This window comes from Larimichthys crocea, mitochondrion, assembly GCF_000972845.2.
Source record: "Larimichthys crocea mitochondrion, complete genome".
In the NCBI taxonomy this organism is placed as follows: Eukaryota; Metazoa; Chordata; class Actinopteri; family Sciaenidae; genus Larimichthys; species Larimichthys crocea.
This window is the reverse complement of record NC_011710.1, coordinates 1-16,466: the sequence shown is the minus strand read 5'-3', so window position 1 is coordinate 16,466 and position 16,466 is coordinate 1. Positions and strand designations below refer to the sequence as shown.

General features: G+C 47.0%; 13 protein-coding genes and 24 non-coding genes across 37 annotated transcripts, besides 1 other annotated feature; 9 read left to right on the top strand and 28 right to left on the bottom strand. All coding sequences in view use genetic code 2, as the record gives it.

Moving 5' to 3' along the window:
• Positions 1-795: a D loop (control region).
• Positions 796-865, top strand: KEG90_t22. The gene has a single exon. It is a non-coding gene; the product is annotated as a tRNA-Pro (tRNA).
• Positions 866-867: 2 nt separating this feature from the next.
• Positions 868-939, bottom strand: KEG90_t21. Its single transcript has one exon. It is a non-coding gene; the product is annotated as a tRNA-Thr (tRNA).
• A 4-nt stretch (positions 940-943) lies between these two features.
• Positions 944-2,080, bottom strand: CYTB (cytochrome b). Its single transcript has one exon. The coding sequence runs from the start codon at positions 2,078-2,080 to the stop codon at positions 944-946; it is 1,137 nt and encodes a 378-aa protein (YP_002364454.1).
• Positions 2,081-2,084: 4 nt separating this feature from the next.
• KEG90_t20 lies at positions 2,085-2,153 on the top strand. The gene has a single exon. It is a non-coding gene; the product is annotated as a tRNA-Glu (tRNA).
• ND6 (NADH dehydrogenase subunit 6) lies at positions 2,154-2,675 on the top strand. Its single transcript has one exon. The coding sequence runs from the start codon at positions 2,154-2,156 to the stop codon at positions 2,673-2,675; it is 522 nt and encodes a 173-aa protein (YP_002364453.1).
• On the bottom strand, positions 2,672-4,510 carry ND5 (NADH dehydrogenase subunit 5). The gene has a single exon. It carries the CDS (start codon positions 4,508-4,510, stop codon positions 2,672-2,674), a length of 1,839 nt encoding a protein of 612 aa, YP_002364452.1.
• Positions 4,511-4,583, bottom strand: KEG90_t19. The gene has a single exon. It is a non-coding gene; the product is annotated as a tRNA-Leu (tRNA).
• A 6-nt stretch (positions 4,584-4,589) lies between these two features.
• On the bottom strand, positions 4,590-4,656 carry KEG90_t18. Its single transcript has one exon. It is a non-coding gene; the product is annotated as a tRNA-Ser (tRNA).
• On the bottom strand, positions 4,657-4,725 carry KEG90_t17. Its single transcript has one exon. It is a non-coding gene; the product is annotated as a tRNA-His (tRNA).
• On the bottom strand, positions 4,726-6,106 carry ND4 (NADH dehydrogenase subunit 4). The gene has a single exon. A coding segment is annotated over exon 1 (1,381 nt).
• Positions 6,100-6,396, bottom strand: ND4L (NADH dehydrogenase subunit 4L). Its single transcript has one exon. The coding sequence runs from the start codon at positions 6,394-6,396 to the stop codon at positions 6,100-6,102; it is 297 nt and encodes a 98-aa protein (YP_002364450.1).
• Positions 6,397-6,465, bottom strand: KEG90_t16. The gene has a single exon. It is a non-coding gene; the product is annotated as a tRNA-Arg (tRNA).
• Positions 6,466-6,814, bottom strand: ND3 (NADH dehydrogenase subunit 3). Its single transcript has one exon. A coding segment is annotated over exon 1 (349 nt).
• On the bottom strand, positions 6,815-6,885 carry KEG90_t15. The gene has a single exon. It is a non-coding gene; the product is annotated as a tRNA-Gly (tRNA).
• On the bottom strand, positions 6,886-7,670 carry COX3 (cytochrome c oxidase subunit III). The gene has a single exon. A coding segment is annotated over exon 1 (785 nt).
• On the bottom strand, positions 7,670-8,353 carry ATP6 (ATP synthase F0 subunit 6). The gene has a single exon. The coding sequence runs from the start codon at positions 8,351-8,353 to the stop codon at positions 7,670-7,672; it is 684 nt and encodes a 227-aa protein (YP_002364447.1).
• ATP8 (ATP synthase F0 subunit 8) lies at positions 8,344-8,511 on the bottom strand. The gene has a single exon. The coding sequence runs from the start codon at positions 8,509-8,511 to the stop codon at positions 8,344-8,346; it is 168 nt and encodes a 55-aa protein (YP_002364446.1).
• A 1-nt stretch (position 8,512) lies between these two features.
• On the bottom strand, positions 8,513-8,587 carry KEG90_t14. Its single transcript has one exon. It is a non-coding gene; the product is annotated as a tRNA-Lys (tRNA).
• COX2 (cytochrome c oxidase subunit II) lies at positions 8,588-9,278 on the bottom strand. The gene has a single exon. A coding segment is annotated over exon 1 (691 nt).
• Positions 9,279-9,286: 8 nt separating this feature from the next.
• KEG90_t13 lies at positions 9,287-9,355 on the bottom strand. The gene has a single exon. It is a non-coding gene; the product is annotated as a tRNA-Asp (tRNA).
• Positions 9,356-9,358: 3 nt separating this feature from the next.
• On the top strand, positions 9,359-9,430 carry KEG90_t12. Its single transcript has one exon. It is a non-coding gene; the product is annotated as a tRNA-Ser (tRNA).
• On the bottom strand, positions 9,426-10,982 carry COX1 (cytochrome c oxidase subunit I). Its single transcript has one exon. It carries the CDS (start codon positions 10,980-10,982, stop codon positions 9,426-9,428), a length of 1,557 nt encoding a protein of 518 aa, YP_002364444.1.
• A 1-nt stretch (position 10,983) lies between these two features.
• On the top strand, positions 10,984-11,053 carry KEG90_t11. Its single transcript has one exon. It is a non-coding gene; the product is annotated as a tRNA-Tyr (tRNA).
• KEG90_t10 lies at positions 11,054-11,120 on the top strand. Its single transcript has one exon. It is a non-coding gene; the product is annotated as a tRNA-Cys (tRNA).
• A 37-nt stretch (positions 11,121-11,157) lies between these two features.
• KEG90_t09 lies at positions 11,158-11,230 on the top strand. Its single transcript has one exon. It is a non-coding gene; the product is annotated as a tRNA-Asn (tRNA).
• A 2-nt stretch (positions 11,231-11,232) lies between these two features.
• On the top strand, positions 11,233-11,301 carry KEG90_t08. The gene has a single exon. It is a non-coding gene; the product is annotated as a tRNA-Ala (tRNA).
• Position 11,302: 1 nt separating this feature from the next.
• Positions 11,303-11,373, bottom strand: KEG90_t07. The gene has a single exon. It is a non-coding gene; the product is annotated as a tRNA-Trp (tRNA).
• On the bottom strand, positions 11,374-12,419 carry ND2 (NADH dehydrogenase subunit 2). Its single transcript has one exon. A coding segment is annotated over exon 1 (1,046 nt).
• Positions 12,420-12,490, bottom strand: KEG90_t06. Its single transcript has one exon. It is a non-coding gene; the product is annotated as a tRNA-Met (tRNA).
• Positions 12,490-12,562, top strand: KEG90_t05. The gene has a single exon. It is a non-coding gene; the product is annotated as a tRNA-Gln (tRNA).
• On the bottom strand, positions 12,562-12,633 carry KEG90_t04. Its single transcript has one exon. It is a non-coding gene; the product is annotated as a tRNA-Ile (tRNA).
• A 4-nt stretch (positions 12,634-12,637) lies between these two features.
• Positions 12,638-13,612, bottom strand: ND1 (NADH dehydrogenase subunit 1). The gene has a single exon. It carries the CDS (start codon positions 13,610-13,612, stop codon positions 12,638-12,640), a length of 975 nt encoding a protein of 324 aa, YP_002364442.1.
• Positions 13,613-13,686, bottom strand: KEG90_t03. Its single transcript has one exon. It is a non-coding gene; the product is annotated as a tRNA-Leu (tRNA).
• Positions 13,687-15,379, bottom strand: KEG90_r01. Its single transcript has one exon. It is a non-coding gene; the product is annotated as a l-rRNA (ribosomal RNA).
• KEG90_t02 lies at positions 15,380-15,450 on the bottom strand. The gene has a single exon. It is a non-coding gene; the product is annotated as a tRNA-Val (tRNA).
• Positions 15,451-16,397, bottom strand: KEG90_r02. The gene has a single exon. It is a non-coding gene; the product is annotated as a s-rRNA (ribosomal RNA).
• On the bottom strand, positions 16,398-16,466 carry KEG90_t01. Its single transcript has one exon. It is a non-coding gene; the product is annotated as a tRNA-Phe (tRNA).

Here is a 16,466-nt window from a genome sequence, read left to right as displayed (position 1 = left end):
GTGTGTATTCTTATAATAATGTAAATAGTTACTTTTTTATCAAAAATTTAAGGGATATGACTATTGCTGGGGCTTTTTTGTTTTTAGGGGCCTTAGTGGCAGTGTTAGCTATGTCGGGAGTGTGAAGAAATGTCTGTGGGGGGGGTAGGGGGGGGTCTAACATATTTATAAAGAACACCAGGGGGCACAACTCAGAAGTCGTTAGATGATAAAGCCACAGCTTATGCACTAGAATACTTTAAATGTGGTCTTTTTACCCAATGTTTGAAAGAATTAACTTGCTTTATTAAACCCAATGAGATATGCACTGTTTTTTGAAAGTAGGGAATGGGGAGCAACCACAAGAAGAAAAAAAAAATTAAAAAACCCCTAGCCTCGAAGTGAAGCACTTCGTGATGGGGGTTGCTCCCACTTATGTGTTGCGGCCGATCTTAGCGCAAGTGCCTCTAAATGAAGCACTCTGTGATGCGGGTTGCTCCCACTTATGTGTTGCGGCGACCTTGTGCCTAAATGCCTCTAGATGAAGCACTCTGTGATGCGGGTTGCTCCCACTTGTGCACTCCACCAACCTCAGCCGCCGTGCAATCAGAATGAAAGAATGCCAGGTGATTATCAATCAATGTCCCATGGTCGATATTAATTATTATGTTTATTTTGATTAGTCGTGTGGAATTTTAATATTTAAGTATTAGCGTGGTAATTAATGTTGATAAAAAATTCCTATGTACTTAAATATTATTGTATGGTCAATATAAGTGTATGGTGATAATACATATATGTATATATATATATAGGCAAGAAGTAGTTTAACTTAGAATACTAGCTTTGGGAGTTAGTGGTGGGAGTTAAATTCTCTCCTTTTTGATGAGCAGTAGGGGGGAGTTTAACCCCCGACGTCCGGTTTACAAGACCGGTGCTCTGAGACTGAGCTACTAGTGCAGTGTTATTCAAGAATTTTATTTTCTAGTCAACCTGCCACCGGAAGGAAGATTAGGAAGAGGGCGAAGTATAGGACGGATGCTACTTGGCCAATGATGATGAAGGGGTGTTCTACTGGTATGCCCCCAATTCAAGTTAAGATGAAGACATCTGCAATAAGGGTCCAGAAGAGAATTTGGGTGATGGGGCGAAATGTTAATCCTCGCTGTTTGGATGTGTGTAGGATGGGAACTACTATTAGGACGAGAATAGAAGCCAGGAGGGCAAGGACTCCGCCTAGTTTGTTTGGGATGGACCGCAGGATGGCGTAGGCGAATAAGAAGTATCACTCTGGCTTAATGTGGGGGGGAGTTACTAGGGGGTTAGCGGGGGTAAAGTTGTCGGGATCACCTAGGAGATTTGGGGAGAAGAGAGCTAGGGTGGTAAGGCAGATAATGAGGATTGCAAAGCCTAGAAGGTCTTTATAGGTGAAGTAGGGGTGGAATGGGATCTTATCTATATCCGAGTTCAGGCCAAGTGGGTTGTTTGAGCCTGTTTCATGAAGGAAGAGTAGGTGTAGAAAAGTTGCAGCTGCAACAATGAAGGGCAAGAGGAAGTGGAAGGCAAAGAAACGAGTGAGGGTAGCGTTGTCAACTGAAAAGCCCCCTCAGATTCATTGAACTAGGGTATTGCCCACATAAGGCACTGCTGACAAGAGGTTTGTAATGACGGTGGCACCTCAGAAGGACATTTGGCCTCAAGGTAACACATAGCCAACAAAAGCGGTCATTATTACAAGGAGAAAGAGTACGACTCCGATGTTTCATGTCTCTTTGTAAAGATAGGAGCCATAGTAGAGGCCTCGGCCAATATGGAGGTAGAGGCAGATGAAAAAGAAAGAGGCACCATTAGCGTGGAGATTTCGGATGAGTCACCCGTAGTTTACGTCACGGCAGATGTGTGCGACAGATGAAAAGGCCATGGTGACGTCGGATGTGTAGTGTATAGCGAGGAAGAGTCCTGTGAGGATTTGGGCGCCTAGACAGAGGGCGAGTAGGGAGCCAAAGTTTCATCAGGCAGAGATGTTGGAGGGGGCGGGGAGATCAACTAGTGCGTCGTTGGCGATTTTTAGGAGCGGGTGGGTTTTGCGTAGGTTTGCCATTAGGGTTTTTATAGTTGAAGAACAACGGTGGTTTTTCAAGCCATTAGTCCTGGTTAGAGTCCTGGTAGAAACTATGACTTATATTATGTCTTTATTTTTGTTTGGGTTAGTTTTGGGGTTGGTTGCGGTTGCTTCAAACCCTTCGCCTTATTTTGCTGCTTTAGGTTTGGTTGTGGTGGCTGGCTTAGGGTGTGGTATTTTAGTGGGGCATGGGGGTCATTTTTTATCCTTGATTTTGTTTTTAATTTATTTGGGGGGAATGTTGGTGGTGTTTGCGTATTCGGCAGCTTTAGCCGCGGAGCCTTACCCAGAGAGTTGAGGTAGTCGTCGTGTTATGGCATATATTTTTGTATATGTGGTGGGTGTCGCCATAGTTTCAGGTCTTTTTTGAGGGGGGTGATATGAGACTTCTTGGGTGCCTGTGGATGAGTTGGGGGAGTTATCTGTATTGCGAGGAGACTCAGGGGGGGTTGCGCTGATATATGCTGGGGGTGGGGGGATGTTAGTGATTGGTGCTTGGGTATTGCTTTTGACGTTGTTTGTAGTGCTGGAGTTAACGCGGGGCTTAAGCCGGGGGGCGCTTCGAGCGGTTTAAAGGACGAACACTAGGGTTGTCAGGGCTAATGTTAATAGGAAGAAGGAGAGGTATGTCTTGATCATGCCTTGTTGGGCATTGCTTGTAGATTTAATTAGGGGTATATTAAGTGAGGTTATAGCCTTAGGACCTGTTTTTTCTAATCAGGTCAAGTCAATGATTTGGGTAGCAATTGTTTGTCCAAGGGTTAAGTTAAGCTTAGGGAGTGTGCGGTGGATGATAGCTGGGAAGAAGCCGAGTATGTTGGAGAAATGGTGGGGTGTCAGTTTAGGGCTTGGTTTGAATTGTTTGTTTGTTAGAGAAGCGAGTTCTAGTGCTAGAAGGAGGCCAAGGATAGTAACGGTGAGTGCGGCTAGTTTTAGAAGGGGAGGTATAGTTATGATTGGTGTTTTTAAAGGGGTCATGTTAGAGGTAATTAAGAGGCCTGCAATAATGCTTCCTCAGGCTAGACGTTTAATGGGGTTTAGGACTGCCGGATTGTTTTCATTAATAGGTGAGAGTGTGTTAAATCGGGGGTGGCCCATGGAAACAAAGAAAACGACTCGGAGGCTGTAAATAGCTGTGAAGGAGGTGGCTAGGAGAGTGAGGGCGAGGGCTCAGGCGTTGAGATGGGATGTGTTGAGTGCTTCAATGATAGCGTCTTTTGAGAAGAAGCCGGCTAAGAATGGGGTACCAGTGAGGGCCAGGCTTCCAATTGTAAGGCAGGAGGAGGTAAAAGGTGTTAAGTGGTGTATGCCTCCTATTTTTCGAATGTCTTGCTCGTCATTCAGGCTGTGGATAATTGAGCCTGAGCAGAGGAAAAGTATTGCTTTAAAAAATGCGTGGGTGCAAATGTGAAGGAAGGCGAGTTGAGGTTGATTGAGCCCGATGGTTACTATCATTAGGCCAAGTTGGCTGGATGTGGAGAAAGCAACGATTTTTTTAATATCGTTCTGGGTGAGGGCGCAAGTGGCGGTGAATAGGGTGGTGAGGGCTCCTAAGCATAGACAGAGGGTGAGGGCTGTTTGGTTATTTTCTAGAAGGGGGCTCATGCGGATGAGAAGAAAAATACCGGCGACAACCATAGTGCTGGAGTGTAGTAGGGCGGAGACCGGCGTGGGGCCTTCTATAGCAGAGGGGAGTCAGGGGTGGAGTCCGAATTGTGCTGACTTGCCAGTTGCGGCGAGGATGAGGCCGAGGAGGGGGAAGGTGAGGTCCTGGTTTTTAGCTGTTGTAAATATTTGTTGTATTTCTCATGAGTTGAGATTGGTTGCTATTCAGGCTATCGCAAAAATCAGGCCGATATCTCCGACTCGATTGTAAAGAACAGCTTGGAGGGCTGCAGTGTTTGCGTCTGCTCGGCCATATCATCAGCCGATTAAGAGGAAGGATATAATACCGACCCCCTCTCAACCAATAAAGAGTTGGAATATGTTATTGGCCGTGACGAGGATGACTATGGCAATTAAGAAGATAAGGAGGTATTTAAAAAATCGGTTTATGTTGGGGTCTGCGTGTATGTATCAGGATGCAAACTCTAAAATTGATCAAGTAACATAGAGGGCAATAGGAGTAAAAATAATTGAGTAGTGGTCAAATTTAAAGCTAATGTTGATATCAAAGGTTAGGGTGTTTATTCAGGTTCAATTAGTAACGATTGTTTCTGCACCTTCGTTGAGAAATAAGAAGAGGGGAAGAAGGCTTACGAAGAAAGCGAGTTTAACTGCTGTTTTGACTTGGGAGAGGGACCAATCGGGGCCTTGGGGGTTGGGGCTGAGGGTTGTAAGAACAGGGTAGGCTAGGAGGAGTAGTATGGTGATCAGGCTTGAGGTCATGATTAGTGAAGTAGTGTGCATAGCTGCTACTTGGATTTGCACCAAGAGTTTTTGGTTCCTAAGACCAACGGATGAGCTGTTATCCTTTAGCAGCGGTTTTGAGTGAGCCCTGGGGTCCAACCAGGGTGGCGAAGATTAGCAGTCTTCGTTGCTAGCAAGCCTCTCTCGGTGGGCAAGGGGGCTTCAACCCCTATTTTTAGAATCACAATCTAATGTTTTTATTAAACTATGTCTACAAGCAGTTCAGCCTCAGATTAGTTCAGGCTTAAGGATTAGAAGGATGAGGGGGAGTAAGTGGAGGGCTGCTAAAAGATGTTCTCGAGAGTGGGAGGGTTCGAGGGCTATAATATGTGCGGGGAGGGGGCCCCGTTGAGTCATTAAGAACATGTAGAGGGAATACCCCGCTGTAATTAGGGTGCCGGTTCCTGTCAGGGCAAGGGTTCATCAAGATCAGTTGAATAGTGAGGTAATAATCATTAATTCTGCCATAAGGTTGGGGAGTGGGGGTAGGGCTAAGTTGGCGAGACTGGCAATAAATCATCAGGCGGCTATTAGGGGAAGGGCTATTTGAAGGCCTCGGGCGAGGGCTATTGTTCGGCTGTGGGTTCGCTCATAATTTGTGTTAGCTAGGCAGAATAGGGCGGAGGAGGTGAGTCCGTGGGCGATCATAAGGATTAGGGCCCCTGTGAGACCTCAGGGTGTTTGGATGAGGATTCCGCCCACTACTAGGCCCATGTGGCCCACGGATGAGTAGGCGATAAGGGATTTTAGGTCTGTTTGGCGTAAGCAAATTGAGCCGGTTATAATTACGCCTCAGAGTGCAAAAATGATGAAGGGATAGCTTAATTCTTTGGTTAGGGGTTCTAGTATGGGCAGGATTCGCATCATGCCATAGCCCCCTAGTTTTAGGAGGACGGCAGCAAGGATTATTGAGCCAGCGATTGGGGCTTCAACGTGGGCTTTAGGAAGTCAGAGGTGAACGCCATAGAGTGGTATTTTAACTAGAAATGCCAGGAGACAGCCCGCCCATCAGAGCTTATCTGCAAAGGAAATTAGTATGGTGGGGCCTGATAATTGTAGGGTTAGGAGAGAAAGGGTCCCGGTACTATTTTGGAGAAGAAGGAGGGCGACAAGTAGAGGAAGAGAGCCGGCCAGGGTGTAGAATAGAAAATAAGTGCCTGCGTTAAGTCGTTCTGCTTGATTACCCCAGCGGGTAATGAGGAAGAGGGTCGGAATTAAAGTAGCTTCAAACATTACGTAGAACATGATTATTTCGGTGGCGCCAAAAGCCAGGATTAAGAAGATTTGCAGGGATGTTAAGAGGGTAATATATATTCGCTGGCGATTAATAGGCTCAGAGGTTGTGTGGTTTTGGCTTGCAAGGATTATTAAGGGGAGTAGCCAGCATGTGAGCACTAGGAGGGGGGTTGAGAGGGGGTCTGTTGCTATGTACAGGTTAAGGGAAGTTCAGCCTGTTTCTGATAGGCTTTTTAGTCAGCTAAGGCTGGCTAGGGCGATTAGTAGGCTATGCATAAGGGTGGTGGGTCAGAGTCATTTAGCAGGGGTAAGTCAGGTTGTTGGGATGAGCATTAGTGTGGGGATGAGAATTTTTAGCATTGCAGTAGGTTTAGGCTTTGTAGGCGGTCGGTTCCGTGTGTTCGGGTGGTGGCAACTAGTAGTGCAAGACCGGTGCTTGCTTCGCATGCTGAGAATGCTAGAAGAAGTATAGGGGAAGCTGAGAGGCTGGTAGAGTCTAGTTGTAAGGTTCATAGAGAAAGGGCGATGAATAGGGAAAGCATTATTCCTTCTAGGCACAGTAGGGCCGAGAGAAGGTGGGTTCGATGGAATGCTAAGCCTGCTAATCCTAGAATGAAGGCTGCGGAGAAGGCGAAGTGGGTGGGGGTCATTAGGCGAAGGTGGACTTTAACCACGAGCTTTTGAGCCGAAATCAAATGTTTTTCTTAAACTAATCGCCTATTCAGCTCATTCCAGGCCTCCTTGAAGTCATTCATAAACTAGGCCTAAGGTAAGGAGAAGCAGGACGGCTGTGGCCCAGAAGAAGGTTAAAAGGGGGGAAGCTAGTTGGTCTCCTCAGGGGAGAGGCAGTAGGAGGGCGATTTCGAGGTCGAACAGTAAAAACAGGATGGCGATGAGGAAGAATCGAAGGGAGAAAGGGAGGCGAGCGGTGCCTAGGGGGTCAAAGCCGCACTCATAGGGGGATAGTTTTTCGTGGTCGGGGGTTATCTGGGGGAGTCAGAATGATACAGTGGCCAGGAGGGCCGAGAGTAGGGTGGCAATAATTAAAATGACTATGACTAAATTCATTATCTTTCCTTGGATTTTAACCAAGACCTGGTGATTGGAAGTCACTAATACTAACTTAGTACTAGAAAGATTATGAGCCTCATCAGTAAATAGAGATATAAAGGAAGAGTCAAACGACATCTACGAAGTGCCAATATCAGGCGGCTGCTTCAAATCCGAAGTGGTGTCCGGATGTAAAATGATATTGGACTTGGCGAAGTAAACAGACGGCCAGGAATGTAGAGCCGATGATGACGTGGAGTCCGTGGAAGCCTGTAGCTACAAAGAATGTTGAGCCATAGACTCCGTCTGCAATGGTGAAAGGGGCTTCATAGTACTCTATAGCTTGGAGGAAGGTGAAGTAGAATCCAAGTAGGATAGTTAGTGTTAAAGAATGAATAGCTTGTTCGCGCTCGCCTTCTATAATGCTGTGGTGAGCTCAGGTGACTGTTACACCAGAGGCTAGGAGGACGGCAGTATTGAGCAGGGGGACTTCGAATGGGTCTAATGTGGTAATGCCTGTAGGGGGTCAGCAGCCGCCTAGTTCGGGTGTGGGGGCAAGGCTTGAGTGGTAGAAAGCTCAGAAGAATCCTAGGAAGAAGAAGACCTCTGATGTGATGAATAAAATTATACCAAATCGAAGGCCTTTTTGGACAGGGGGTGTGTGATGTCCTTGGAATGTGCCTTCTCGGATGATGTCTCGTCATCATTGGTATATTGTTAGCAAGAGAAGGATGAGGCCTAAGGATAGGAGGATTGTAGAGTGGAAGTGAAATCAAACTGCAAGCCCTGATGTGAGGAGCAGGGCGCCGACGGCGCCTGTTAGAGGTCAGGGGCTGGGGTCTACTATGTGATATGCGTGTGCTTGGTGGGCCATTAGACGTTTTCTTGTAGGTAGAGGCTTAATAGTAGTACAAAAACATAAGCTTGAATTACAGCTACGGCTATTTCAAGCAGGGTGAGTAGGAGTAGTAGCCCCATTGTAAGAGCTGCTGCGGCCGGCATTGTAAACATAAGATAGTAGGCGGCTGAGGAAGTTAGGTGCATTAAAAGGTGGCCGGCTGTGAGGTTGGCAGTTAGTCGGACCCCTAGGGCTAATGGGCGGATGAGCAAGCTGATTGTTTCGATGATAATTAGAATAGGGATAAGAAGTGTAGGTGTGCCTTCTGGTAAGAGATGTCCTAGGGCTGCGGTTGGATTATTACGTAGTCCGATGAGAACTGTGGCTAGTCAAAGAGGGAAGGCGAAGGCTAGGTTGAGGGATAGTTGAGTGGTGGGGGTGAAGGTGTGGGGGAGAAGGCCTAGGACGTTCAGAGTTACAAGGAAGATCATAAGGGAGGCGAGTATTAGGGCTCAGTTATGGCCCCCTTGGTTTAGGGGTATCAGAATTTGGTGTGTAAATCGGCTAATGAATCAGCTTTGGAGAATTAATAGGCGATTATGAATTCATCGGAGGGCAGGGGAGGGGAATAAGACTCAGGGCAGTATGAGAGCAATCGCTAATAAGGGAACTCCCAGGTAGACGGGGGACATGAATTGGTCGAAGAGGCTTACAGTCATGGTCAGTTTCAGGTTTCTATGTTTAAGGTCTCTGTGCTTTGGGGGGAGGGTTCATTTGGGAAGAGGTGGGCTATAACTTTGGGGGGAACAATAATTAGAAATGCTAATCACGAGAAGATTATGATGGCTAGTCATGGGGAGGGGTTTAATTGAGGCATGTCGCTGAGGGTGGTTGGAAGGCACCTGTCTTTAGCTTAAAAGGCTAACGCTTGCTCCAAAATAAGCTTCTTAGCGAGGCTTCTTCAAGTATTAGGGTGGTTCAGGCTTCAAAATGGTTTAGTGGGACTGCTTCAACTACGATGGGCATAAAGCTGTGATTTGCACCGCAAATTTCGGAGCACTGCCCATAATAAACTCCTGGGCGGGCTGTGATGAAGGCTGTTTGATTTAATCGGCCTGGGACTGCGTCTATTTTAATACCGAGGGTAGGAACTACTCATGAGTGAAGAACATCTTCAGCGGAGATTAGCACTCGGATAGGGGATTCGACTGGGACCACTATTCGATGGTCTGCTTCTAGGAGGCGGAACTGTCCAGGGGAGAGGTCTTGTGTGGGAAGCATATATGAGTCGAAGGCAAGGTCTTCGTAATCAGTATATTCATAGGACCAGTACCATTGATGGCCTATGGCCTTAATTGTTAGGTGAGGGTCATTAATCTCATCCATGAGGTACAGGATTCGGAGGGATGGGAGGGCAATTAGGATTAGGGTAATTGCAGGGAGAACAGTTCAGACAATCTCGATTTCTTGGGAGTCAAGAATATGTTTATCTGTCATTTTGGTGGTAATTAAACATGTAATAATGTAAAGTACTATTACGCTGATAAGGAGGACGATTATTAGAGCGTGGTCGTGAAAGTGAAGAAGTTCTTCCATCAGGGGGGAAGTTGCATCTTGAAAGCCTAGTTGGGCGGGATGTGCCATTAGTGGTATAAGACACGCGGGGGTCTAACCCACGATACTGTCTTGACAAGGCAGTGTAAGTACTTTACTAGTGTCTTATGAAGAAAGTGGCAGAGTGGTTATGCGGTTGGCTTGAAATCAACTTTATGGGGGTTCGAGTCCTCCTTTTCTCGCACGTCCCTCTTGAACTTGCACGAAGGGGGGTTCCTCAAAGGTATGGTATGGGGGAGGGCAGCCGTGGAGTCATTCTACATTGGTGGATGTGAAACGAACCTCTAATACTTCACGCTTAGCAGCGAATGCTTCTCAAATAATAAATAATAGAATAATAACTGCTACAAGGGAGAGTAGAGAGCCCAGGGAAGAAATGGTGTTTCATAGAGCGTACCCGTCAGGATAATCTGAATATCGCCGAGGTATTCCGGCGAGTCCGAGGAAGTGTTGGGGAAAGAAGGTAATATTAACCCCCATAAATATAATTGTAAAGTGAGCTTTTGTTCAAGTGCTGTGTAGAGTGTATCCTGTAAATAAAGGGAATCAGTGGACAAAGCCACCCATGATGGCGAATACCGCTCCTATCGAGAGAACGTAGTGGAAGTGGGCGACTACGTAGTATGTGTCATGAAGGACAATGTCTAGGGAAGAGTTGGCTAGTACAATCCCGGTTAGTCCTCCCACTGTAAAGAGGAAGATAAAACCTAGGGCCCATAGAAGGGGGGCTTCTCATTTGAGGTCCCCTCCGTGAAGAGTTGCGAGTCAGCTAAAGACTTTTACACCGGTTGGGATGGCAATAACTATCGTGGCAGATGTAAAGTAGGCTCGTGTATCTACGTCCATTCCAACTGTAAACATATGATGGGCTCAGACAATAAACCCCAGGAGGCCAATTGCTATTATAGCCCAGACCATTCCCATGTAGCCAAAGGGCTCTTTTTTACCGGCGTAGTAGGCAACAATATGAGAAACCATGCCGAATCCTGGGAGGATCAGAATATAGACCTCAGGATGGCCGAAGAATCAGAATAGGTGTTGGTAGAGGATGGGATCGCCTCCGCCCGAAGGGTCGAAGAAAGTTGTATTCAGATTGCGGTCAGTCAAAAGCATTGTGATGCCGGCGGCTAAAACAGGTAGTGAGAGCAGCAGGAGGACGGCTGTAATTAGAACGGCTCAGACAAACAGAGGTGTTTGATATTGGGTGATGCCGGGGGGTTTCATATTAATAATTGTTGTAATGAAGTTGATGGCCCCCAGGATTGAGGAAACACCTGCGAGGTGTAGGGAAAAAATAGCTAAGTCGACTGAAGGCCCTGCGTGCGCCAGGTTTCCAGCAAGCGGGGGGTAGACTGTCCACCCTGTTCCGGCCCCTGCTTCAACCCCTGATGAGGCGAGGAGCAGTAGGAAAGAAGGGGGGATGAGCCAGAAGCTTATGTTATTCATTCGGGGGAATGCTATGTCGGGGGCGCCAATTATTAAAGGCACAAGCCAGTTCCCGAACCCTCCAATTATAACGGGTATTACTATAAAGAAGATTATAACGAAAGCATGTGCCGTAACGATTACATTAAAAATCTGGTCGTCTCCGAGAAGTGAGCCGGGCTGGCTTAGTTCTGCTCGAATTAGGAGACTTAGGGCTGTGCCCACTATTCCGGCTCATGCACCAAAAATTAGGTAGAGGGTGCCGATGTCTTTGTGATTAGTAGAGAAGAACCAACGTGTGATTGTCATAGGTAAGATGGCTGAGATTTAGGCGGTGGATTGTAGCCCCACGGACAGAGGTTTGAGTCCTCTTCTTATCAAGCTCTGAGGTGTCCTTACACAGTAGGTTGCAAACCTGAAGAAGTAGGCTAACGCCTGCCGGGGCTTTCCCCCGCCCTTTAGCCCCGACAGGGCGGGGGAAAGGTAGACGGATGCTCGCTGGTTTGGGCGCTTAGCTGTTAACTAAGAGTTTGTAGGATCGAGGCCTGCCTGTCTAGATAAGGTCTTAGCTTAATTAAAGTATCTGTTTTGCATACAGATGATGTGGGTTAATGTCCCGCAGGTCTTAACAGGGACTGGGAGATTTTCACTCCCGCTGAGAGCTTTGAAGGCTCTTGGTCTTGTGCTATCCTAAGTCTCTTAAGGAGTTATTAGTGCTGTGATGGTGGGGGTGAGGGGGAGGAGTGTAAGGGTGGCTGTAATTGAAAGGGCGAGGGGATATACAATTTGGGGTGACTGAAGGCGTCAAGGTGGGGTGCCTGTTGGGTTGTTGGGAAATATTGTTAGGGCTAAAGCATATGATAATCGCAGATAGAAGTATAAGCTGAGGAGCGCGGTAAGTGCAGCCAAGGTGGCGGTTAAAGCTAGGTCTTGTTTGGCCAGTTCTTGGAGGATTAGTCATTTTGGCATAAAGCCTGAGAGTGGGGGGAGGCCTCCCAGGGAGAGGAGGAGGAGGGGTGTGAGAGCCGTGAGTGCGGGGGTTTTGGCTCAGGTTGTAGCCAGGGTATTAATATTAGTTGCATTGTTTAGGTGGAATACGAGGAATGTTGAGAAGGTCATGATAATATATATGAAGAGGGTGAGGAGGGTGAGGGCGGGGGAGAATTGTAGGACGAGGATTATTCAGCCGAGGTGGGCAATTGAGGAGTAGGCAAGAATTTTTCGTAGTTGAGTTTGGTTTAATCCGCCTCAGCCCCCAATAAGGGTTGATGTTAAGCCTAGCATAATAAGAAGGGTCGAGTTGGCGGGGTAGATTTGGAGGAGTAGGGCGAATGGGGCAAGTTTTTGTCAGGTGGATATGATAAGTCCTGTAATGAGGTCTAGTCCTTGTAAAACTTCAGGGAGTCAGATGGTGGGAGGGGCTAGGCCAATTTTTAGGGCCAGGGCGATGGTGAACAGGGTAATGGGGAGTGGGTGAGTTATGTGTTGAATATCTCACTGTCCGTTTAGTCAGGCGTTTGTGGTAGTAGCAAAGAGGAGGGTGGAAGCTGCAGTTGCTTGTGTAAGGAAATATTTAAGGGTGGCTTCGGTTGCCCGGGGGTGATGATATTGGGCCATGAGCGGTAAGATAGCAAGGGTATTGATTTCAAGGCCCATTCAGGCGAGAAATCAGTGAGAGCTTGCAAATGTGATTGTAGTTCCAAGTCCGAGAGTAATTAATAAGGTGCATGAAACAATAGGATTCATTAGTAATGGAGGGATTTTAACCATCATTGTTGGGGTATGGGCCCAATAGCTTAAATTTAGCTGACGTTACTAGAAAGTGGTGTAGTTTGGAAGCACTAGGAGTTTTGAGTTCCTCAGGTAGGGTTCAAGTCCCCCTTTTCTAAGGAGTTGGAGGGAATTTTAACCCCTCATTATTCACTCTATCAAAGTGGCCCTTTACTTCAGGCACAATTCCTTGGCTAGGCCTGAGGAGGTAGGCCGGCAAGTGCAATGGGGAGTGCTAGGTGTCAAATAACCAGCGCAAGTGTTAATGGGAGAAAGTTTTTTCAGATTAAATGCATAAGTTGGTCGTATCGGAATCGGGGGTATGAGGCTCGCACCCATAGGAAGAGAACAGAGAGAAGGGCTGCTTTGGTTATAATGTTTATGGCGGTTAGTTCGGGAATGGTCGGAATATGGGAGGCACCTAAGAACAGGGTGGCGGAGAGTGTATTTATAAGTAGAATATTAGCGTACTCTGCTAGGAAAAATAGGGCGAATGGGCCCCCTGCGTATTCTACATTGAAGCCTGAGACGAGCTCGGACTCACCTTCAGTGAGGTCGAATGGAGCCCGGTTGGTCTCTGCCAGTGTGGAGATATACCATATTGCGGCCAGAGGTCAAGCTGGAAGAATTAGTCAGATGCTCTCTTGGGCGGTGTTGAAGGTTTGAAGGGTGAAGCCTCCTGTGAAGATGATGGTGCATAATAGAATTAAGCCTAGGCTAACTTCATATGAAATGGTTTGGGCGACGGCCCGGAGGGCCCCGATAAGTGCATATTTTGAGTTAGATGCTCAACCTGAGCCGAGGATTGAGTAGACGGCGAGGCTGGAGAGGGCCAGGATAAATAAGATACTGAGGTTAAGGTCAATGAGGGGGTAGGGTAGGGGTATTGGTGCTCATAATGTTAGGGCGAGTGTGAGGGCTAACATAGGGGTAATAATAAATAGGATTGGGGATGAGGTAGAGGGTCGAATAGGCTCTTTAATGAAGAGTTTAATACCATCAGCGATGGGCTGTAGGAGGCCATAAGGCCCTACAATGTTAGGGCCTTTTCGCAGTTGTATGTAGCCGAGCACTTTTCGTTCAAGAAGGGTGAGAAAGGCGACGGCTAGAAGGACTGGTACAATGAGTGTAAGGGGGTTAATGATGTGTGTTATAAGAGTGTGGATCATAGCTAAGGAGAGGACTTGAACCTCTGTGGAAAGGGCTTAGGTCTTTTGCAATTGCCGAGTTCTGCCACCATAGCAAACCGTTTTCTTGGGCGTGGTTAATATGTCCTCTTGTCTGTTTTAGTTGATTGCATAGGGTGAGGGTGGGGCGTACTTAAGGCATGGGTCCCTTTTTTTCGGTCCTTTCGTACTAGAAAAAATCATGGCATAGATAGAAACTGACCTGGATTGCTCCGGTCTGAACTCAGATCACGTAGGACTTTAATCGTTGAACAAACGAACCCTTAATAGCGGCTGCACCATTAGGATGTCCTGATCCAACATCGAGGTCGTAAACCCTCTTGTCGATATGGACTCTAAAAGAGGATTGCGCTGTTATCCCTAGAGTAACTCGGTTCGTTGATCGGCGTTGCCGGATCTTGTTGGTCAGATATTCTGTTTATTAGAGCAGAGGCTCTTAGTTGTAAAAGCGGGGTGGTGCTTTCGTTCCACGCGGGGTTTTGTAGTTCCCCGTGGTCGCCCCAACCAAAGACATTAGGACAGGGCTCAGTTAGTTTTAGTCCTTTATTAGGGGGCCTTGACGTGATCTGTCTTGGTGTCTAAAGCTTCATAGGGTCTTCTCGTCTTATGAAAATATTCCCGCTTCTGCACGGAAAGATCAATTTCATTGACCTGAAAAAGGAGACAGCTAAGCCCTCGTCTTGCCATTCATACGGGTCTTTATTTAAAAGACAAGTGATTGCGCTACCTTTGCACGGTCAAAATACCGCGGCCGTTGAACTCATGGTCACAGGGCAGGCAGGACCTCTTATTCATTAATTTTGCAAGAGGCGATGTTTTTGGAAACAGGCGAGGCTTCATGTGTTTGCCGAGTTCCTTCTCTTTCTTTTAGTCTTTCCTTGAAGGCACACCAGTGTGGGTTTAACGATTAGTTTATTGAGTGTTTTCTAGTTGACGGGTCTGTTGTTCAAAGCCCTCTTTGTTTGGGGTCGTTAATGTTCGGTGGGTGGTCCGTTCCGAGTTACACTTGTGCAAGGAGAGAGGTTTATACTCTCTTATTACTCATATTAGCATGGTCACTTCCATGTCTGCATGGAATGGCCTGGTAGGGTTAGGGGGTTAAGATAAGATTGTCAGGATTGGGGGTGGTAGTCATGTCTGAGCTTTAACGCATTCTATGGGGTGGCTGCTTTTGGGCCCACCTAAACATTTTACCTTGGTGCTGGATATGATCTTTACCCTTCTGGGAAAGTTGTATCTTGTGTCAAAGGGGCTGTACCCCCTTCGACTAACTCTTTCGGTTTCTTTTAGTTGTCGGAGGGGGTGGGTGGAGTGAGGGGAGAATCCGAGAGGCTGAACTTCTATTCATTTCCCAGGCAACCAGCTATAACTAGGTTCGATAGGTCTGTCACCTCTACTCAAAGATCTTCCCACTCTTTTGCCACAGAGACGGGTTTGCCCTAGTTGTTAGGCTGTCTTGGAGTAGCTCACGTAGTTTCGGGGAATCAAACTAAAGTGCTCTTTGCTTGAGGTTTTCTAGCTAAATCATGATGCAAAAGGTACGAGTTTAGATCTTTGCTTTTTTGGGCTTTACTGGGTTGTTTCATTTCTCTTTCAGCGTTCCCTTGCGGTACTTTTTCTATGGCGCAGTAGTTCCTTTTCTGTCGCCCATACTCGGGGGGAAAAATGGTTTGTTTAGTTGATTTAAGTGCTTTAGGGGGTATTGATGGGGGTTTGTTGTTTTTAGTGGGGGTGGCTAGCTGATGGGCGTCAGGATAATTCGACTTGCACGAATGACTGCTCGGTGTAAGGGAGCTGCTATATATCTTAGCTATATCCTGATTTCCCAAGTACACCTTCCGGTACACTTACCATGTTACGACTTGCCTCCCCTTTACTGTGATAGGTCTTTATTTAATTTATTTTAATTAGTTTGGGGAGAGTGACGGGCGGTGTGTGCGCGCTTCAGGGCCAATTTCAGCGGGACACTCTATTTCCTGCTTACTGCTAAATCCTCCTTCAGACATGTATTTCAGTATGTCATTCGTTTTCTCTGTATTAGAGAATGTAGCCCATTTCTTCCCCTTCCATACGCTACACCTCGACCTGGCGTTTAGGGTTGTACCAATTTTGCTTACTATTAATCCTTCACAGGGTAAGCTGACGACGGCGGTATATAGGCGGGGGTGACAAGGAAGGGTGAGGTTGAACGAGGGTTATCGGTTCTAGAACAGGCTCCTCTAGGTGGGTCTAAAGCACCGCCAAGTCCTTTGGGTTTTAAGCTGATGCTTGTAGTTCCCGGGCGGATAACAGGTGTAGGTTGTTATCAATGTTTAGGGCTAAGCATAGTGGGGTATCTAATCCCAGTTTGTGTCATAGCTTTCGTGGATTCAAGATTATAAAGCCACTTTCGTGGGCGGGCTTCTCACCTTCGGGTGCGTATAACAGCTTTGAAGGCGTTCGGCTTTAGTAATAGGTCTCATCTAACCACTCTTTACGCCGTTGACTATCGACTTGGGCCTCTCGTATAACCGCGGTGGCTGGCACGAGTTTGACCGGCCCTCTTAGCTTTAATTAAGTCAAGTTTTCACTCATGGCTTAATGTTTATCACTGCTGAGTTCCCTTGAGGGTGTGGCAAAGCAAGGTGTTGTGGGCTATGGTTGGTTGTGCCTGATACCAGCTCCTTGTTCCCGGGCGGGGAGCTATTAGGGCATTCTCACAGGGGTGCGGATACTTGCATGTGTAAGTCTAGCTAGAGTTGATAGTAAAGTCAGGACCAAGCTTTTGTGCCTGCGGAGCTTTCTAGGGCTCATCTTAACATCTTCAGTGTTATGCTTTAATTTAAGCTACGTTAGC